This window comes from Stegodyphus dumicola, chromosome X2 (genome assembly GCF_044657685.1).
Source record: "Stegodyphus dumicola isolate Sdum_Otavi_A_Nest chromosome X2, ASM4465768v1".
Lineage (NCBI taxonomy): Eukaryota > Metazoa > Arthropoda > Arachnida > Araneae > Eresidae > Stegodyphus > Stegodyphus dumicola.
Window position 1 is genome coordinate 65681211 of NC_140781.1, and position 15635 is coordinate 65696845.

The 15635-nt window shown below is 30.9% G+C and overlaps 1 protein-coding gene across 3 annotated transcripts in view; it reads left to right on the plus strand.

Annotated features, from left to right (window-relative positions):
* The window catches only part of LOC118187912 (dyslexia-associated protein KIAA0319-like protein), a 268310-nt gene that overhangs the window by 196376 nt on the left and 56299 nt on the right, over positions 1-15635 (plus strand). For all 3 annotated transcript variants that reach the window (XM_085809395.1, XM_085809397.1, XM_085809396.1), the window contains 2 exons: positions 8651-8860; positions 9071-9165. In XM_085809395.1, the coding sequence (XP_085665521.1) occupies positions 8651-8860; positions 9071-9165 (305 nt within the window). The remainder of the gene's footprint in view (positions 1-8650; positions 8861-9070; positions 9166-15635) is intronic.

Consider the following 15635-nt stretch of genomic DNA (forward strand, 5'->3'; position numbering starts at 1 on the left):
CTCATATGAAAACCCGACTGCAGTCGAATGGCACGTGGTTTCAAAAGAGTTTAAATTATGTTACTTTTAATGCTTTTCAATATTACGTTAAATACACTTGAAAGTGTGTTAATGCATAAAATGAATCTTTACTAAAGTGTCCAGTTACAAGTGGGATACCAAAATCATTTGCTTTTAATATAATAGTCAGTTTTGTTTCAGGTATACATTTCTAATTGCTAATGGAACAAATATCTCTGTGCATTACTATATGCTTGACAATCTATGTGCCTGAGATGAAACTTTTGGTATAGAAATTGGATTATGCTGTGTATGTATTTCATTTCTAATCTGGTAGTTATCTGAACATAGAACACTTTATGAGTGCAAATCGTTAACTTTGAGTGCAGTATCCACCATCTATTATTCATTGAGTTTTCTAAAGGAAGAACTAAGACTGCAACTTATTTCTGAAACTGAATTAAAAGCAGCATCATTTTAATAGGTTTTTTTCCTCCCTAGCATTTAAAAATTTTTCTGTTTGGTCTTTTCTTTTTTTTTTTTTTTAATTTTTAATTCCAGCCCTATATGTGACAGTGTAATATAATTTAACATGTGGCTTACTTTTTTTTATGAAGAAGTCTGAATGAGATATCATAAATTCTAACTGTTCCAGTGGGCTATAGAGATTGATCTTCTGTTTATTGGGATCATTTGGCTAAACATTCAAGCAGGAAGGAAAACTGAAACCAGGCATCTGAGTCTTGTTTCTTCGTACCCAACATTAAATAACAGAATTTTACATAACATGTACATGGCATGTGTCTATGAAGCCATTAAATATGTGTGTATAATTCTAACTTGTATTTTCATGTCATCAATTGTGTATTTGCACCTGATCACTTTGTTAATCTTGTAAGTAAATTTTGAGTGTATCTGAAGAGTGTATTCTGCTTTTCAGTTTTTAAAAAGCCATTATTTAGTTTCTGTCTGTGAAAAATACTTCAACAAGAATTTACTTAGAGTTGTAGCAGCTCCCTCTATGCATAGTATTAACTTTGCATAGTTTCTCTAGATTGGCAACAAGAAAGAAACATAAATTTAAAAAGTTAACTATGATGTTGTAATCATAACATCTTTTTTAGTATTGTGAATTAAAATATACTTAATCCATTCTGGAATTATCATTTAAGTTATTGAATTATCCCATGTATTGACTGAGCATATCATCCATAACAGACTAGCTTCTATATGTAGAAATTTTGTTTGGGGGTTATGAATGTCATAAACTAAACTAATAATAGTGTTTACAAATATTACAATATCAAAAATATTTGCTACAATTTAGAATGGTATTTATATTTTTAAATATGATTTATTACACTTTAAATATGTAGATCTACTAATTAAACTCTGTTTCTTTGTTTTTTTAGTTTTGTATCAAGTATTATATCAAAATTAGTGTAAAAAAGTACATGAGAAAATGGACAGTAAGTCCCCACTTAATGCTGGTTCGTTTAGTGCGGTTTTGGTTTAACACATTTTTATTGGAATAATGGGATTTCCTGAAAATTTCACACAGCATTGGGCTGTGCCAAAATTAAAAGTAATTTTTCTGCACAATGTATGCTTATTATTTCAAACATTTGTTGCTGTTATTGTAATTATAAATTTATGTAATGTAATGATTGATATAGTGATAAATATTATTATTTTTAGTTTTTAATATGGGTGATAATAAGAAACATGAAATTAAAGTGACAAAAAAAAGCATTTTCCTATAAACTAAAAATGCAAATGCTTAGAAGATTAGATAGTGGTGAATGTCAAAGTCAAATTGGTGTTGCATTGAACTTTCAACTTCAACAATAAGAACAATTCTCAAGAATTAAGAAGAAATAGTGCCATCAGTAACTACGAGAATTTTCAAGAATTACTTCACTGAAAGTTTTTGCCCATCTGTTAAACACTATTGTGAAATTTAAAAAACTTGAAGTAAAAGCACTGCTTTTAATGGATAATGCTCCAAGCCACCGAATGAATTTATCTGACTTAATAACATGCATCCCAGCCGAAGTGGTTTTCTTTGCACCTAACAGAATTGCAATAATCCAACCAGTGGATCAAGGTGTTACATCAAACTCTAAAGCTTATTATTTGTGGGGAACATTTAGACAAATATTTGTAAAAGCAGATGGAGTTGATAAACAATCAACAAGAAATTTTTTGGAGGAACTATAATATCATGGATGCTATAGAAAACATAAATCTTTCTTGGAATGAGGTAACAGAAAAATGTTTGAATGTAGTGATTAAAAAGTCTGGACAGATTTAAACAAGGGCGATGACACTAAAGATTCCGTTGTTGATATGAATGAAATAGTGGAATTAGCCAAACTGTTGGTTGTGCATTAGCACTGAAGGCGTAATAAGTACGTTTCCTCAAGCACAGAATTAAAGAATCATAACTCAAAAGATTAACTACGAAATCTTTATTTAATAAAATAGGATAATTTTGCTTAACTTAAGCATAACAAAAAGTAATAATGTTCACGGACATTCAAATTGAAGTATTCAAAAGAATAACTTACATAGAATCATCATCAGTACTAAATATCATCAGGCTTACCTATATTAGGCAATAAGAAAAATAAACAGGAACATACTTTGCCATCGTACCTGAAAGAGAAGAAAGTACTACTGGATTAGACCTTTGGCCAGGTACAAGTAGCTAGGGTGAAAAATCAAATATTCTGCATTGCACACGAGCTTTACTTTCTCTCGCCAATATATACCTTGGCGCACGTTCATTTCGTATGCCTTTCGAGTTTCATTATGCAAAATACCTAAATTTATGCTAACATTGCCCCTGTTTTGCTAATGAAACTCATACCAATTGTGATTCATTCGTGCAAAACTTGAAATTTAGCTTTAGGAATTGGTTTAGTCATAATATCAGCAACCATTTCCTCTGTTGAAAGATAAGCAAGTTTTACTATTCCTTTGTTATTCAAGTCGTGTATATGATGAACTTTTGTATCAGTATGTTTAGTGCGTGAGCTGAATTTTTCAGATTCTACAAGTCTTATAGTAGACTGATTATCTTCAAATACCTTTATCGGTAGAGTTTGGGCTAGATTGAAATCTTCTGTTAATTTTAATAGCCATAATAGTTCTTGCGTAGCTTGCGATAGTGCAACATATTCAGCTTCTGCTGAGGATAAAGAAACACAAGTTTGTTTTCTTGAAAACCATGAAATACAGTTCCTTCCAAATGAAATAACACTTCCTGATGTAGATTTTCTATCTTCAATATCTTGTCCCCAATCAGCATCTGAATAAACTGTAATATTAGGTTCTTCACTCGATGAAATTTGTAAGGATAGGTTTTTTGTCGTGTTTAAGTATCTAATGATTCTTTTAACAGCATTCCAGTCCTTTTGATGTGGATTATTACACCTTCTGCTGAGTATGTGAGTTGAAGCTGTGATATCTGGTCTTGTGATAGACGATATATACAAAAGACTTTCAATAGCTTGGCGAAATTTATCATTTGAAGTTAGGAGATTTTCTTCCTTGTTTAGGTCATAAAGTTCGTTTCCATTGGTGTGCTGGCGTTTCGCTTCTTTTCAAGTTGAAATTGCTTGACAAGTTGATTTATTTTATTTTTCTGTGATAAGAGATAACTTCCATCTTCCTTGCGTTTTATTTCCATGCCTAAAAAATATTTAGCTTCACCAAGATGCGTTATTTGGTAACGTTTCTTTAAATCATTAATTGTTTGAAGAATTAGTCCTTTTTCTGTAGAACTTATTAGGATGTCATCAACATACACTATTAAATTAATTCTTTTATCACGAACCACTTTTGTGAAAAGACACGGATCTGCTTTGCTTTGACTGAACCCCAGATTCTTCAGTGTATTTTCAATTTCTGCATTCCAGCACCTAGCTGCTTGTTTGAGACCATAAATCGACTTCTGTAATTTACAAACTTTATGTCTTTCTTCCGGAACCACGAATCCTTCTGGTTGTTCCATATATATTTCTTCATTTAAGTTGCCATACAAAAAAGCTGTTTTAACATCTAGTTGATGTATCTTGGCATTATTATACGCTGCCCATGCTAAGAAAACTCTTATCGTAGTGTGTTTCACTACTGGAGAAAAAGTTTCATCATAATCACTGCCGTATTTTTGAGTAAATCCTTTGGCTACTAAGCGTGCTTTGTATTTTATATTTTTACCAGTTTCATCATATTTTGTCTTAAACACCCATTTGCTGCCTACTGCATGTTTTTCTGGTGGTAATTCTGTAAGTTTATAGGTTTCATTTTCTTTTAGAGAATGTATTTCTTCTTGCATAGCCTTGATCCAAGCTTCTTGTTCACGTTTTGGTAAGTTAAGAATTTCTTCAAAGCTTTCTGGATCTTTAATTTTAAGTAAGATTGTTTCTTCGTCTTCTGCTTTATAAGAGAATCTTTCAGGTGGGACCCCTTTGGTTGATCTGCTAGAAACCCTTCTTTCTACATTTTCTTCACATTTAATTAACTCTTTGGAACTTTTTGAATCTTCTGTAAAATCATCGCCAAGAGATGTTTCTTCATTATTTTCTTCATCTTCTTGCGAGTTATTGAAGTGAATTAATTCTAAATCTTCAGCATTATTTTCTGCAAGTTTGTCAGGTAAAGACGCGGTTTCTGAAAATTTAACAGTTCTACTTACTATTATTTTTCTTCCACCTACATAAATCCTGTATCCCTTACTTCGTAAATCGTATCCTACGAATATTCCTTCTTCGGCTCTGTTGTCGAATTTATGCTGTTTTTGTTTGTTCACATAATAAAATGCTGTACAGCCAAATACTCGTAAGTGACTTAAGTTTGGTTTTCTACCATTCCACAATTCATATGGTGTTCTATCTGTGGCTTTAGTTGGTAACCTATTTTGAAGATATGCAGCAGTAGCTGCTGCTTCAGCCCAGAATCCTTTCGGTAATTTAGAGTTTATTAGCATAGCTTTTGTCATTTCTATTAAAGAGCGATTTTTCCTTTCTGTGACGCCGTTCAGTGCCGGACAATAAGGAACCGAAATTTTGTGAAAAATGCCGAGTTTCTTTAAATAATTTTCAGTACTTTCGTTACAGTATTCTGTACCGTTCTCGGATCTGAGAACCTTTATTTTCTTTCTAAATTTATTTGTTGTCGATGCAACATACTATTTAAGTTTGTCGAATACTTCATCTTTTGAAGTAATAAAATAAATTTGAGTATAACGCGAATAGTCATCAATGAAAGTTACGAAATATCTTTTCCCTCTTAAGCTGTTGACTTCAATTGACCCACACACATCTGTGTGCACTAAATCCAGTGGATTTTTAGATCTAAAACTAGTTTTGGGATAAGGTGTTTCAATTAGTTTCGCTTTTACACAAGTAGAACATTCCACACTATGAGTGCATTTGCCAAGTTTAATGCCGTCTGCCAAATCATTTTTCTCAAGTGTTTTTATGGCATCTATATTTCTGTGGCCTAATCTTTGATGCCATTTTAGTATACAGTTCGTATTTGAACATTAAACATTATTAGCTAAGTATGCTTTCTCATCAATTGGGTTTACGATCAATTTATATAAACCTTGCTGAGGGTTGCCGTCGGCTACGAGTATATTGTTACGCTTTATGTAACACTTATTACTATCAAATGTAACAAAGCAACCTTTATTGGTAACAGATTGAACAGAAAGTAAATTACTATCTAAACCTGGTACATACAATTAATTTTCCAATTTTATTTGTGTAACCTGACCCTTTAAGTTTTGAACTTTAAAATAGCCTTCATCAATACCATAAGAATTTAATTTAGCACCATTGGCTACAGTTACTATTTGTTTATTAGAGTCATTTAACTGAGAGAAAAAATTCTTATCACTCGTCATATGAGTTGAGGCTCCCGAGTCGATAACCCATTCTTGCGTTTGCGTGTTTTCATGTTTATTTTCCACTTTTAGAACTTGATTAAACTGAATCTCTGTATTTTCAGTTTCAATACTTTTAAAATACTTATTTTCTTTAAGTTTTGTTATGTTTTCTACACTTTGCGTATTTGCTATTTGGCATGCATTACTTTTATAATTTTGAGAATAATTTCTTACTTTACTATTATTTACATCTGTTTTCGGGGAAGTTCTAGCTTTGTGTTTTAAATGAAAACAGTCATTTATCATATGGTTATTTCTCTTACAATAAGTACAAAATTGTGTAACATACTTTGGTTTATTTTCGCTTTTACTTTTTAAAGCAACGGAATCGTACTTTTGAACTTTCTTAGTTTCCACACGTCTACAATACTCATCTATTAGTTTGTTTTTAACATATTGTAGCGACAATTCAGCTTCCGATTTACTTTCTATTGCAGTTATTAAGGAGTTGTATGAATTTGGTAAAGAACATAGTAGTATTGCTATTAAGTTATTTTCTTTAATTTCTTCACCTATACTATGCAGCTTTTCAGCCAACTCTAGTACTTCTTTGATATGTTCCTGCATTTTAGAACTTTCATTATATCTAATGGAATATAGTTTTCTAAGAAGAAATAACTTATTTGTTAAATTTACACGTTCATGGACACATTTTAACTTCTGCCAAACTTCTTTTGCAGATTTACTATGTAAAACATGGATAATTTGCGAATCTGAAATGTTTAGACACATTAAAGCTTTAGCTTTATGATCATTCTTTAACCAAATATCAGTATCAGTTTCCGGTTTTTCTTCGAATACAACATCATCTAAACCTTCTTTTATTAGAATTTTTTTTATTTTAAATTTCCACACTGAATAATTTTCATCTGTTAACTTTTCTATACATATTGATTTTTTTAGAATAGACATTATTATTTGTTACAATTATTCTTATAAACTTTGTAACTAGTTTTTTTTTTCAACAAAGAGTTTTTACGCTTTATGCCCCGGGAATCTTACAACATGACAAAATTTCAATTTCTCAGTCTCATAATCTTTTGTTGGTTGTGCATTAGCACTGAAGGCGTAATGAGTACATTTCCTCAAGCACAGAATTAAAGAATCATAAGTCAAAAGATTAACTACGAAATCTTTATTTAATAAAATAGGATAATTTTGCTTAACTTAAGCATAACAAAAAGTAATAATGTTCACGGACATTCAAATTGAAGTATTCAAAAGAATAACTTACATAGAATCATCATCAGTACTAAATATCATCAGGCTTACCTATATTAGGCAATAAGAAAAATAAACAGGAACATACTTTGCCATCATACCTGAAAGAGAAGAAAGTACTACTGGATTAGACCTTTGGCCAGGTACAAGTAGCTAGGGTGAAAAATCAAATATTCTGCATTGCACACGAGCTTTACTTTCTCTCGCCAATATATACCTTGGCGCACATTCATTTCGTATGCCTTTCGAGTTTCATTATGCAAAATACCTAAATTTATTCTAACACAAACAAACAGGTTTAGATGAAGTGAATGTGGAAGATCTGAAAGAAATTTTGCAAAACACAAAAGAAAGTCTTTCTAATAATGAGCTCAAGGAATTTGTGGATCAAGAACACAAAAATACTAGCGATTCTTAAGAAGAGCAAAAACAACTTTCAATGGCATTTCTAAAAACCAATTTAGCTTTCATAGCAGAAATTAAGGACTTATTTATTGAAAATGAGGCAGATTGTGATTGGAATTCAAAGGAAGGACGAGTGTAATGGATGCCTTGTCCCTTTATCAACAGCTTCTTACGAAGTGCAAAAGAAACCTGCAAATGGCATTAAATATCTTCTTGATAAAAAAACAAAAAATTGGAAATGCAGAAAAATCTGAATGATCTAAAATATAATCGTTATAAAAATTTGTTATAAAAAATATTTAATGAACTTAAATAACAAAGCACTTGAATGACTTCTTTTTTAAATTTTATACCATTTTTCCCCTAACCCCATTATTTGCATGATGAAATGACCTGGAACATGACCCCCCCCCCACATGAAACGGGGTTTTACTGTATGTTTGAAGAATTCAAGTACCTTCTATTTTATTTGTTCAGGTTAATCTTATGTTCACTTGATGGTCTTTTAGCTTGTCACATATCAAATGTTCTAAACTGTATGAATGTTTCAGTGTTTGTGTGTGTGTGTGTGTGAGTGAGTGGTAGTTAGAACTTGGCTGCGAATTTAATAGGCCTGGATTTAAATTTCAAAGAAGACATAAATATGTTATTATTTTGCCTTCACAAACTGGGGGGTTGTGTAAAATACGCCAATCCATATGCTTTTGTTAAATATGATAGGATCCGAATTAGTTGTCGTCTACAGTGGTTGGTGTTAGTAAAAAGGGTGCTAGATGTTGGGATTCTTTCCTTTGTGTGTTCATTAAGTTGACATGAAACTAATAGCTATTGTGTGCTTTGCCTAATTAAATAATCCAGTCTCAACTCCGTGGTACGAAATATATATCAAAACTTCATTTTATAAATTATTTCATCATTTTATTCTAGATAGATAAGTAAGTAGTTTTTCTCTATTTACTTTAAACATAGCATTTTTTATAAAAGGTCAGTAATTATTTTTTATTTCTATTGTTTGACAGATTTCATTTGCCATAATATTGTAATACATGTTTATTTCACTGTTTACAGTATGTTCTTGAAAACTCTGACCAGACACCAGTTTTAAAGTTATCTGGCTTGATATCAGGTCGTTATTTATTTCGTCTAACAGTATCGGATTTGCAAGGTGCCTCCTCATCAGACACTGCTTCTCTTATTGTAAAACCACCTAAAACACTCATTGATCAAGTTGAAATCATTGTTAATGCTGATATCAAAAGTTTCACTCAAGAGCAAGAGGTAATAAGTTTCAGTATTCTTTAAAAATTGTACATTTAAAAATTATCAACATTATGATGAAAGTTTTTTTTTTATTTTCATTTGGTTGTTTAATTTAAGAAATTTTTTTTATTTGCATGACATAAAAATTCAGTAATGTGATCTTTTTGGGGGGGGCAATCATAGGAACATAAAAATATTTAAAAGATATATATTTATTGATTGGTTTAGGACACTCTATTGCGTCAACTAGAAATTTTGCTTCATGATGGAGAACCAGCAAAAGTCAATTTAATCAAACTAGACTCCGATCGACATACTCGGAGGTATGTAACTAACATAATATTGCATATGTGTCTGTAAGTATAAAACATGAATGCAAATACTATTTAATTGCTCATTTATGTAGCCAGGATCATTTAAATGCATGTGCAGGTCAAGAATCTCTGTGAATATTTGATTATATATAATGGTTTTGGATACTTTTGGATTATCTGTACAAAATCTGTAAAAATATTTATTAATATGCATCTAGAATGTGTTCTCAGTGGGGTCATTTTAGACTCCTTGTGAGTCAATGGAATTTTAAAGGGGCTGTGTGCTGACCAAGGGTTCAGTAGAAAAATTTGTGCTGGCAGTGGATTGGCATAATCAAAATACCATTGATTACAGTTAAAAACTATTAATAAAATATATGTTCCTTGATATAAAGTTGTATCATGTATTACGGCAGAAATCGTATAAAATAAATATAAGGGTAAAAACACACTGAAATTATTTAATATATTTTAAAAATCAATAATATTTTTTGTGAAATATGTACACTGCTCAAAAAAAAAGGGGGACAGTGCTATATCTCCCATTCTACTGGGGCGATTCACAAAATTCAAATTGCGTTCTTCATGTCTCGAAAGCGCGACTTAGGATATATATTAGATTTATATAGAGCACTATTCTAACATAGGTATTTTGACACAAAATCGGACTTTTTCTGAAACAACGTACCAATGTTTTTCCATATTTCGATTCTACGACTCAAATTATGCCAGAATACCAAATTTTGCAAAAATCATGCGAGTAGTTTTTAAAATATTAACTCTCAAAATTTTAGCTCCTCAATGTTAATTGAATTTGGCAAATATTTATTGATATCTTTTTTTTTATTAAACTTTTTTGATTTTTTCACTCACATTTCAAAATTTAGGTTCATTCCAAATAAAATTTACCCATTTTTTGTCTTTTATTTTTTAAATTTCTATTTTTAAATAATTTTTATAAATTTTTCGAAAAAAAATTTGAATTATAACCTATAAAATTTTTACCATCATCTTAAAGTAGGTGTATTTTTAAGCATATCTGCAAAAAATTAGATTCTTTTTATTCAAAATTTTCTAAGATATACACAAATTTGCATATTTTCGCGTTTTGAAATTTGGCAATTTTTTTTTGAGCGATAATAACGCCAAATGTGGTCTATAGATTTTTGTTACAGTGAATTGCCACAGCTATTTTTAACCTTAAATTTCAAGTAAAATTTTACGGAGAATTAATTATATGACATTTTTTCCCTCAAGGATGCGTAATAAATATTTATTAATACTATATGAAAAGCTATTTTTTTTTAATTATGGATTATATTATGCAAATTTTTAACTATTTTTTAAAATTTCTCTCTCTTTTTTTTTTTTTTTTTTTTTTTATATAAATAAGAGTAAATTTTTGTAAGAGTAAATTTTTACCTTTGGCGCTTTATCGTCTGTTATTTTACTTCGTTTAAATCGAATTGTCTAAAACTGAGAATTTTCGTTTGATGTTTATTTGAATTTTATGACATTAACTGCATAATTTATTTCTAAACAAACTGTTGCTTTTGAGCAAGTGGCTGAAAGAGCGGCTCATACTATCATCCATATTTTTAAAGCATAGTATATTCTTATAGAAACATAAGATTTAGAATAATCATTTTTTATAAAAGTCAAATTATGATATAAACATGCAACACTCTAGAGACTGAATTAATAGAAGTTCAATGGTTATGTAGAAATGATTTGCAGCTACTTAATGGCTGGACAAGTAAGAATAATTATATAAACAACACCAACATTCTGGATTCAATTAACAACGAGGATATGATGTTTATTAAATGAATTTAAGAAGTTTTAAAACATAAAAAAATAAACTCATTTTTTATCCTAAAATGTATTTTTGTGCGTAGCGTATTTTCATTATATCCTTAAAATTCTAATTTAGAATGTAATTGTGAAGAACTGAATCCTAATCATCAGTAATATAATAAGTAATTATTACGGTTATTAATAAATCCTTCTTATAAAGTAATTGCAAATATTTCAAAAAACTTTCTGTCTGAATGCAAATATTTTTAATTTTATATTAATCAAGATTGCACACCATATTATTTATTTGCACTTCAATTCTTACCATCAGTTCTAGTAGAATTTACAAATCAATTATATTTAATTAAGAATTGGATTATTTAATTATGGCAAAGCACACGAGGGCTATCTGCCTAAAGGGAGGACTTTCTAAGGGAAACTGGCTCGCATACATGTTACACATGGGAAAACCACGAAAACGCCCATGCGGCCAGCCCGTTCGTGGGATTCGAAACTCGTACTGAACTACCAGTGTTCAGCGTCTTTACCGCTCGGCCGCTGGTGGGCTATTTAATTAATGAATGACCATATAAGTTTAGAAACAGCGTACCGTAACAACAATTCAATTATTGCCGCCGTATCTTTCATGTTACTCGCGATTGGCAAGCTACATGATTTTTAATGAGTATTCGAGTTTTGCTAGTAACTTCACTTGGAAATCGCGCCTTAAACTAGGTTAGTTGGTTATTTGAACATAGAAACAACATGGGAGCTATTTGATTAAGATGCTTTCATAGAGAACCTTTGTAAGGAGAACATAGAAAACTATGAAAACCAACCATGCAAGCCTGGGTTAGATGTTGCAACAAACAATTAGTATTTAACAATCTTCAAATGCTAGGCAACTGATGAGGCTCAAATTAAATCTCCAATTTAATATTTTATTTGTAAATATTTAAAATATTGTTGTATTCTTAGACACAAAAAGCACAATTTAAGTTTTGTTAACTCGTTAGTAAACTACCAAGCCGTAGTGCAAATGAATATTCAATTTCTTTTGCAATAATTGTATTCACTTAATATTCTTGGAATATGAGCTAAAGAAGGAACGTTCTCGGAAGATTAAAGAAGTGTTTAAATCCAGTGATATTAGGTTTGTCTTACAAGCTCAGAATCAAAACGATTCTGCAATTGCCCAAGTAGTTGACTTGTAAATGGCTGTGAATTAAGCAAATGACTTTTAATCTTACGTTATTCAGCCAGAAAACGTATTTCAAATATTTTGTATTGCATGACAATGCATCTTTTCATTATTCAATAGCCAGTCGGAGAATCGCTTGTCTTCCGAAAATAAGTATATGTACTCAATCGTCCTGCATGTTCTTCAAATTTGTCTTCTTGTGATTTTTTTTCTTTCCCAAAAACTAAAGTTGCCTCACAAAGGAAAGTTTTTTGACATTGAAGAGACAAAAGGAATATGACATCTACTTTTAAAGGCATGTCAAAAACATATCTCTACAAACCTTCTCTTCCATTACATGTTGTGCATTCAGACAAAAAGTTGCAGCAGCATAAATTCTATAATCTATTTTTATTACACTCTGATTACTTTATTAACATACAGTGAATATATACTAAATCTTTTACTTCAGCTTAAGTAATTCGGAATTGTTGTTGGAACTAGGACTAAGTCAAATTAAATATTTCAATAACCCAATAAATTCAAGGTCGAAGTTTCAATATTTTATTTTCGGAGGGAGGAGAAATTTTTTAACTTTTGGTCCATTATACTAAGTATATTTGCTTCGATACTTTATTTTTCCATAAAAGCGAAAATTTTACGCATGGTATACATAAAACGCATAGCTTCAAATTAAAATTTAATAATATACAGAGTGGTTATAATTAAAGTTCCACATTGAAACGGTCATAAAAGGAAAACTACTGGATCAAATGTTATCAAACTTGGAAATCGTGTAAAGAAGGTCATGGGAATTTATTTTCCGCGAAAAAAAGTAAGTTCGAAACCTCACCACGAGGGGGAGGAAATGGCGCCGTATGCAATACTGTTAAACGAAATATGGGTCGGAATCTAACTTCACCTTTTGTTACACGGGTTTAATATGTTGTATACCCTTTAGAAACTTTGAAGTAGGCAAATTACCATTTAAAGGCGTTAAATTCTAGAAATGTCGAGTGCGCCATCCCTGTAAGTGAGAAATTCGTCCGTAAAAACCACGAATTAGCGATTAGAAAATGTGAGATCGCAAATCACTCTCACAAGTGCGTACAATCTGGAAATCGTTTTCTTACAGATCGCTAATTTGTAATTTTTTAAGCCTGAATTCGGCACTAAAACATGAAGATACTGATTCAAAACGCTTTTAACCCTTTGCGGCATGGTGGGTCAATATATGTCCCACCTAATTAATATTTATTTTCTCAGTTAGCAATTTCCGTTAGAAGTTTTCTAATCTTTTAAAAATAATCTATTTTAGTATTATTTTTCTCAGTAGATGTCACTACTATATGAGGGCTTCAGTTTATAAGCAAAAAATATTCAAAATAGGATCACAAGAGTGATATCCATGTATCTCGCATTTTTCAATATTTTAAAACTTTTGGTATGCAATTTAGGATATGTATGATTCTTTTTAATATTCAAAGATTTATTTTCAAAGATTTTTATTTTCAAAAAGATATTTTATTTTCAAAAATATTAATTGGATTCAATATTTTATAACATTAATTTTGCAGTTGAAATAAGTGGGTTAAAATTTGTCCCACCACACACTTGAATTTCTGCTCAATAGATGGCAGCACTCACGATTATTTTTTCTTTTCTTTTTTGCATCTACTTTTTTCGTGATTTGATTGCTCGCGCTTTTACATCCATTGTATGATCTGATGTGCTAAAATGTCTAGAAAAAAATTAACAACTCCGGAAGCTTTGTATCTTTTTGCTGAATTGCCATCCGATTGCGACTCTGCTTCAGATGACAGTTCTGATTCAGATGAAATTGAAATCCAGGATAGAATAACCTCAGGTTGAAGTTATTGCTGAAGAAGAAAGGGAAGTAGTTATAATTTGTTTCGCTTTTTAAAGACACAGACCCATCTATGCATGTGGCACTGTAAATATGGATCGGAAGTATCTACCCAAAAATTTAAAAGACAAATTTATGTCTAGAGAATATATAGACTTTTCAGTTAGCGATGATTCAATTTATTGCATAAAATGGAAGGATAAAAGATCCGTTTCTATCCTGTTTTGCTTGGAAAAGGCAACTGAAATGAAAGAAATTAATAGAAAAGAACGAGATGGAAAGTCAAAAAAAAAAAAAAAAGTACTGTGCCCAAACAGCATTATTTCATACAATAAGAATATGGGATATGTCGACTGATTGATCAACTGAAAGGACTATATGAAATAGACCGAAAAAGCAAGAAAATGGTGGCACATGATTTTGTTTTACTTTTTAGATGCAAATATAGTAAACACATTTATTCAAGTTTGTTCGCGAACCTGATCATGATGTAAAAACAATGAAAGATTTTCTTCTCTCAGTTACAGAAGGTCTAATGGCACTTGCAGGCAAGAAAGAGCTGAAAAGAAAACTGAAATCCTCAGTTCAAATGAAAACTAAAAACCCGTTTGTACAACCAGAAAAGAGACTAAAAAATGTAAGTAAAACGCCAAAGAGAACGAGCAGGAGAAGATGTGGATATTGCAGCATATCGAAAGAAGAACGACAAACATTTTGGATGTGTGAAACATGTGAAGTGCCTCTATGCTTACAAAAGAATGAAACAACATGTTTTTCAAAGTTTCATGAAAAATGACTTTTTTCAATTTTAATCATTTATAAATGTTTTTGAATCAAGTGCCAATTTTAATATTTTATTTAGTATCATATGTACGAGTATCAAATTTTAATCTTAAAACAATATTCAAGAAAATATTTTCTTTTGTTCCTAAAATTTAAAAATATTAAATATATACTATATGCAAAATGCGCATATGCAAAATTTTACAAGTCATGCATATATGCAATAAGTACAAAATGCATTTTAGTGTGTTTATTATGAATATTTTAGAATGCATGCTTTATTTTGTTTATTCATTCCACATATGATTTTTTTTTCCTGCTATACACCAATATGTTATAAGACATGTGCTAGTTGCATGGTGGGACAAATGGTATCCCACCTTCCACCGTAAAAAATAAAAGCGCAGAATTTTTTTCAGGCCTTAAAGGCACTTAAGTAAGTCCATCTGACTTATTCTAAGGCATTTTTTTAAAGATTAAAATATATTTTAAATATGCGTGTCGCAAAGGGTTAATCAATTTGGGCCAAAGAAATTCCTCATGTTATCTATCTAGTTCCATTGCATTCTCCTACTGCATTTGATTGCATAGCAGTCATTCCACACCATTTACTGTTGAATGACAGCTAGTTTTATAACTGAACAATTTTTCTCTGAAAAGCAGTCGACAACTGGACCACTGCGATTGCAGCTCACTTAGAGTCAATATTAAAATGTTTCGTGATACATGAACTGCAGTAACGTGGCATTTTAGATACTACGATTTTTATGCAGGGCTGGGGCCCACCTCACGAGTGTTGCACAGTTACTTAGGCAACATTTCACGAATGAACGTCTTATAGGCCAACACTTC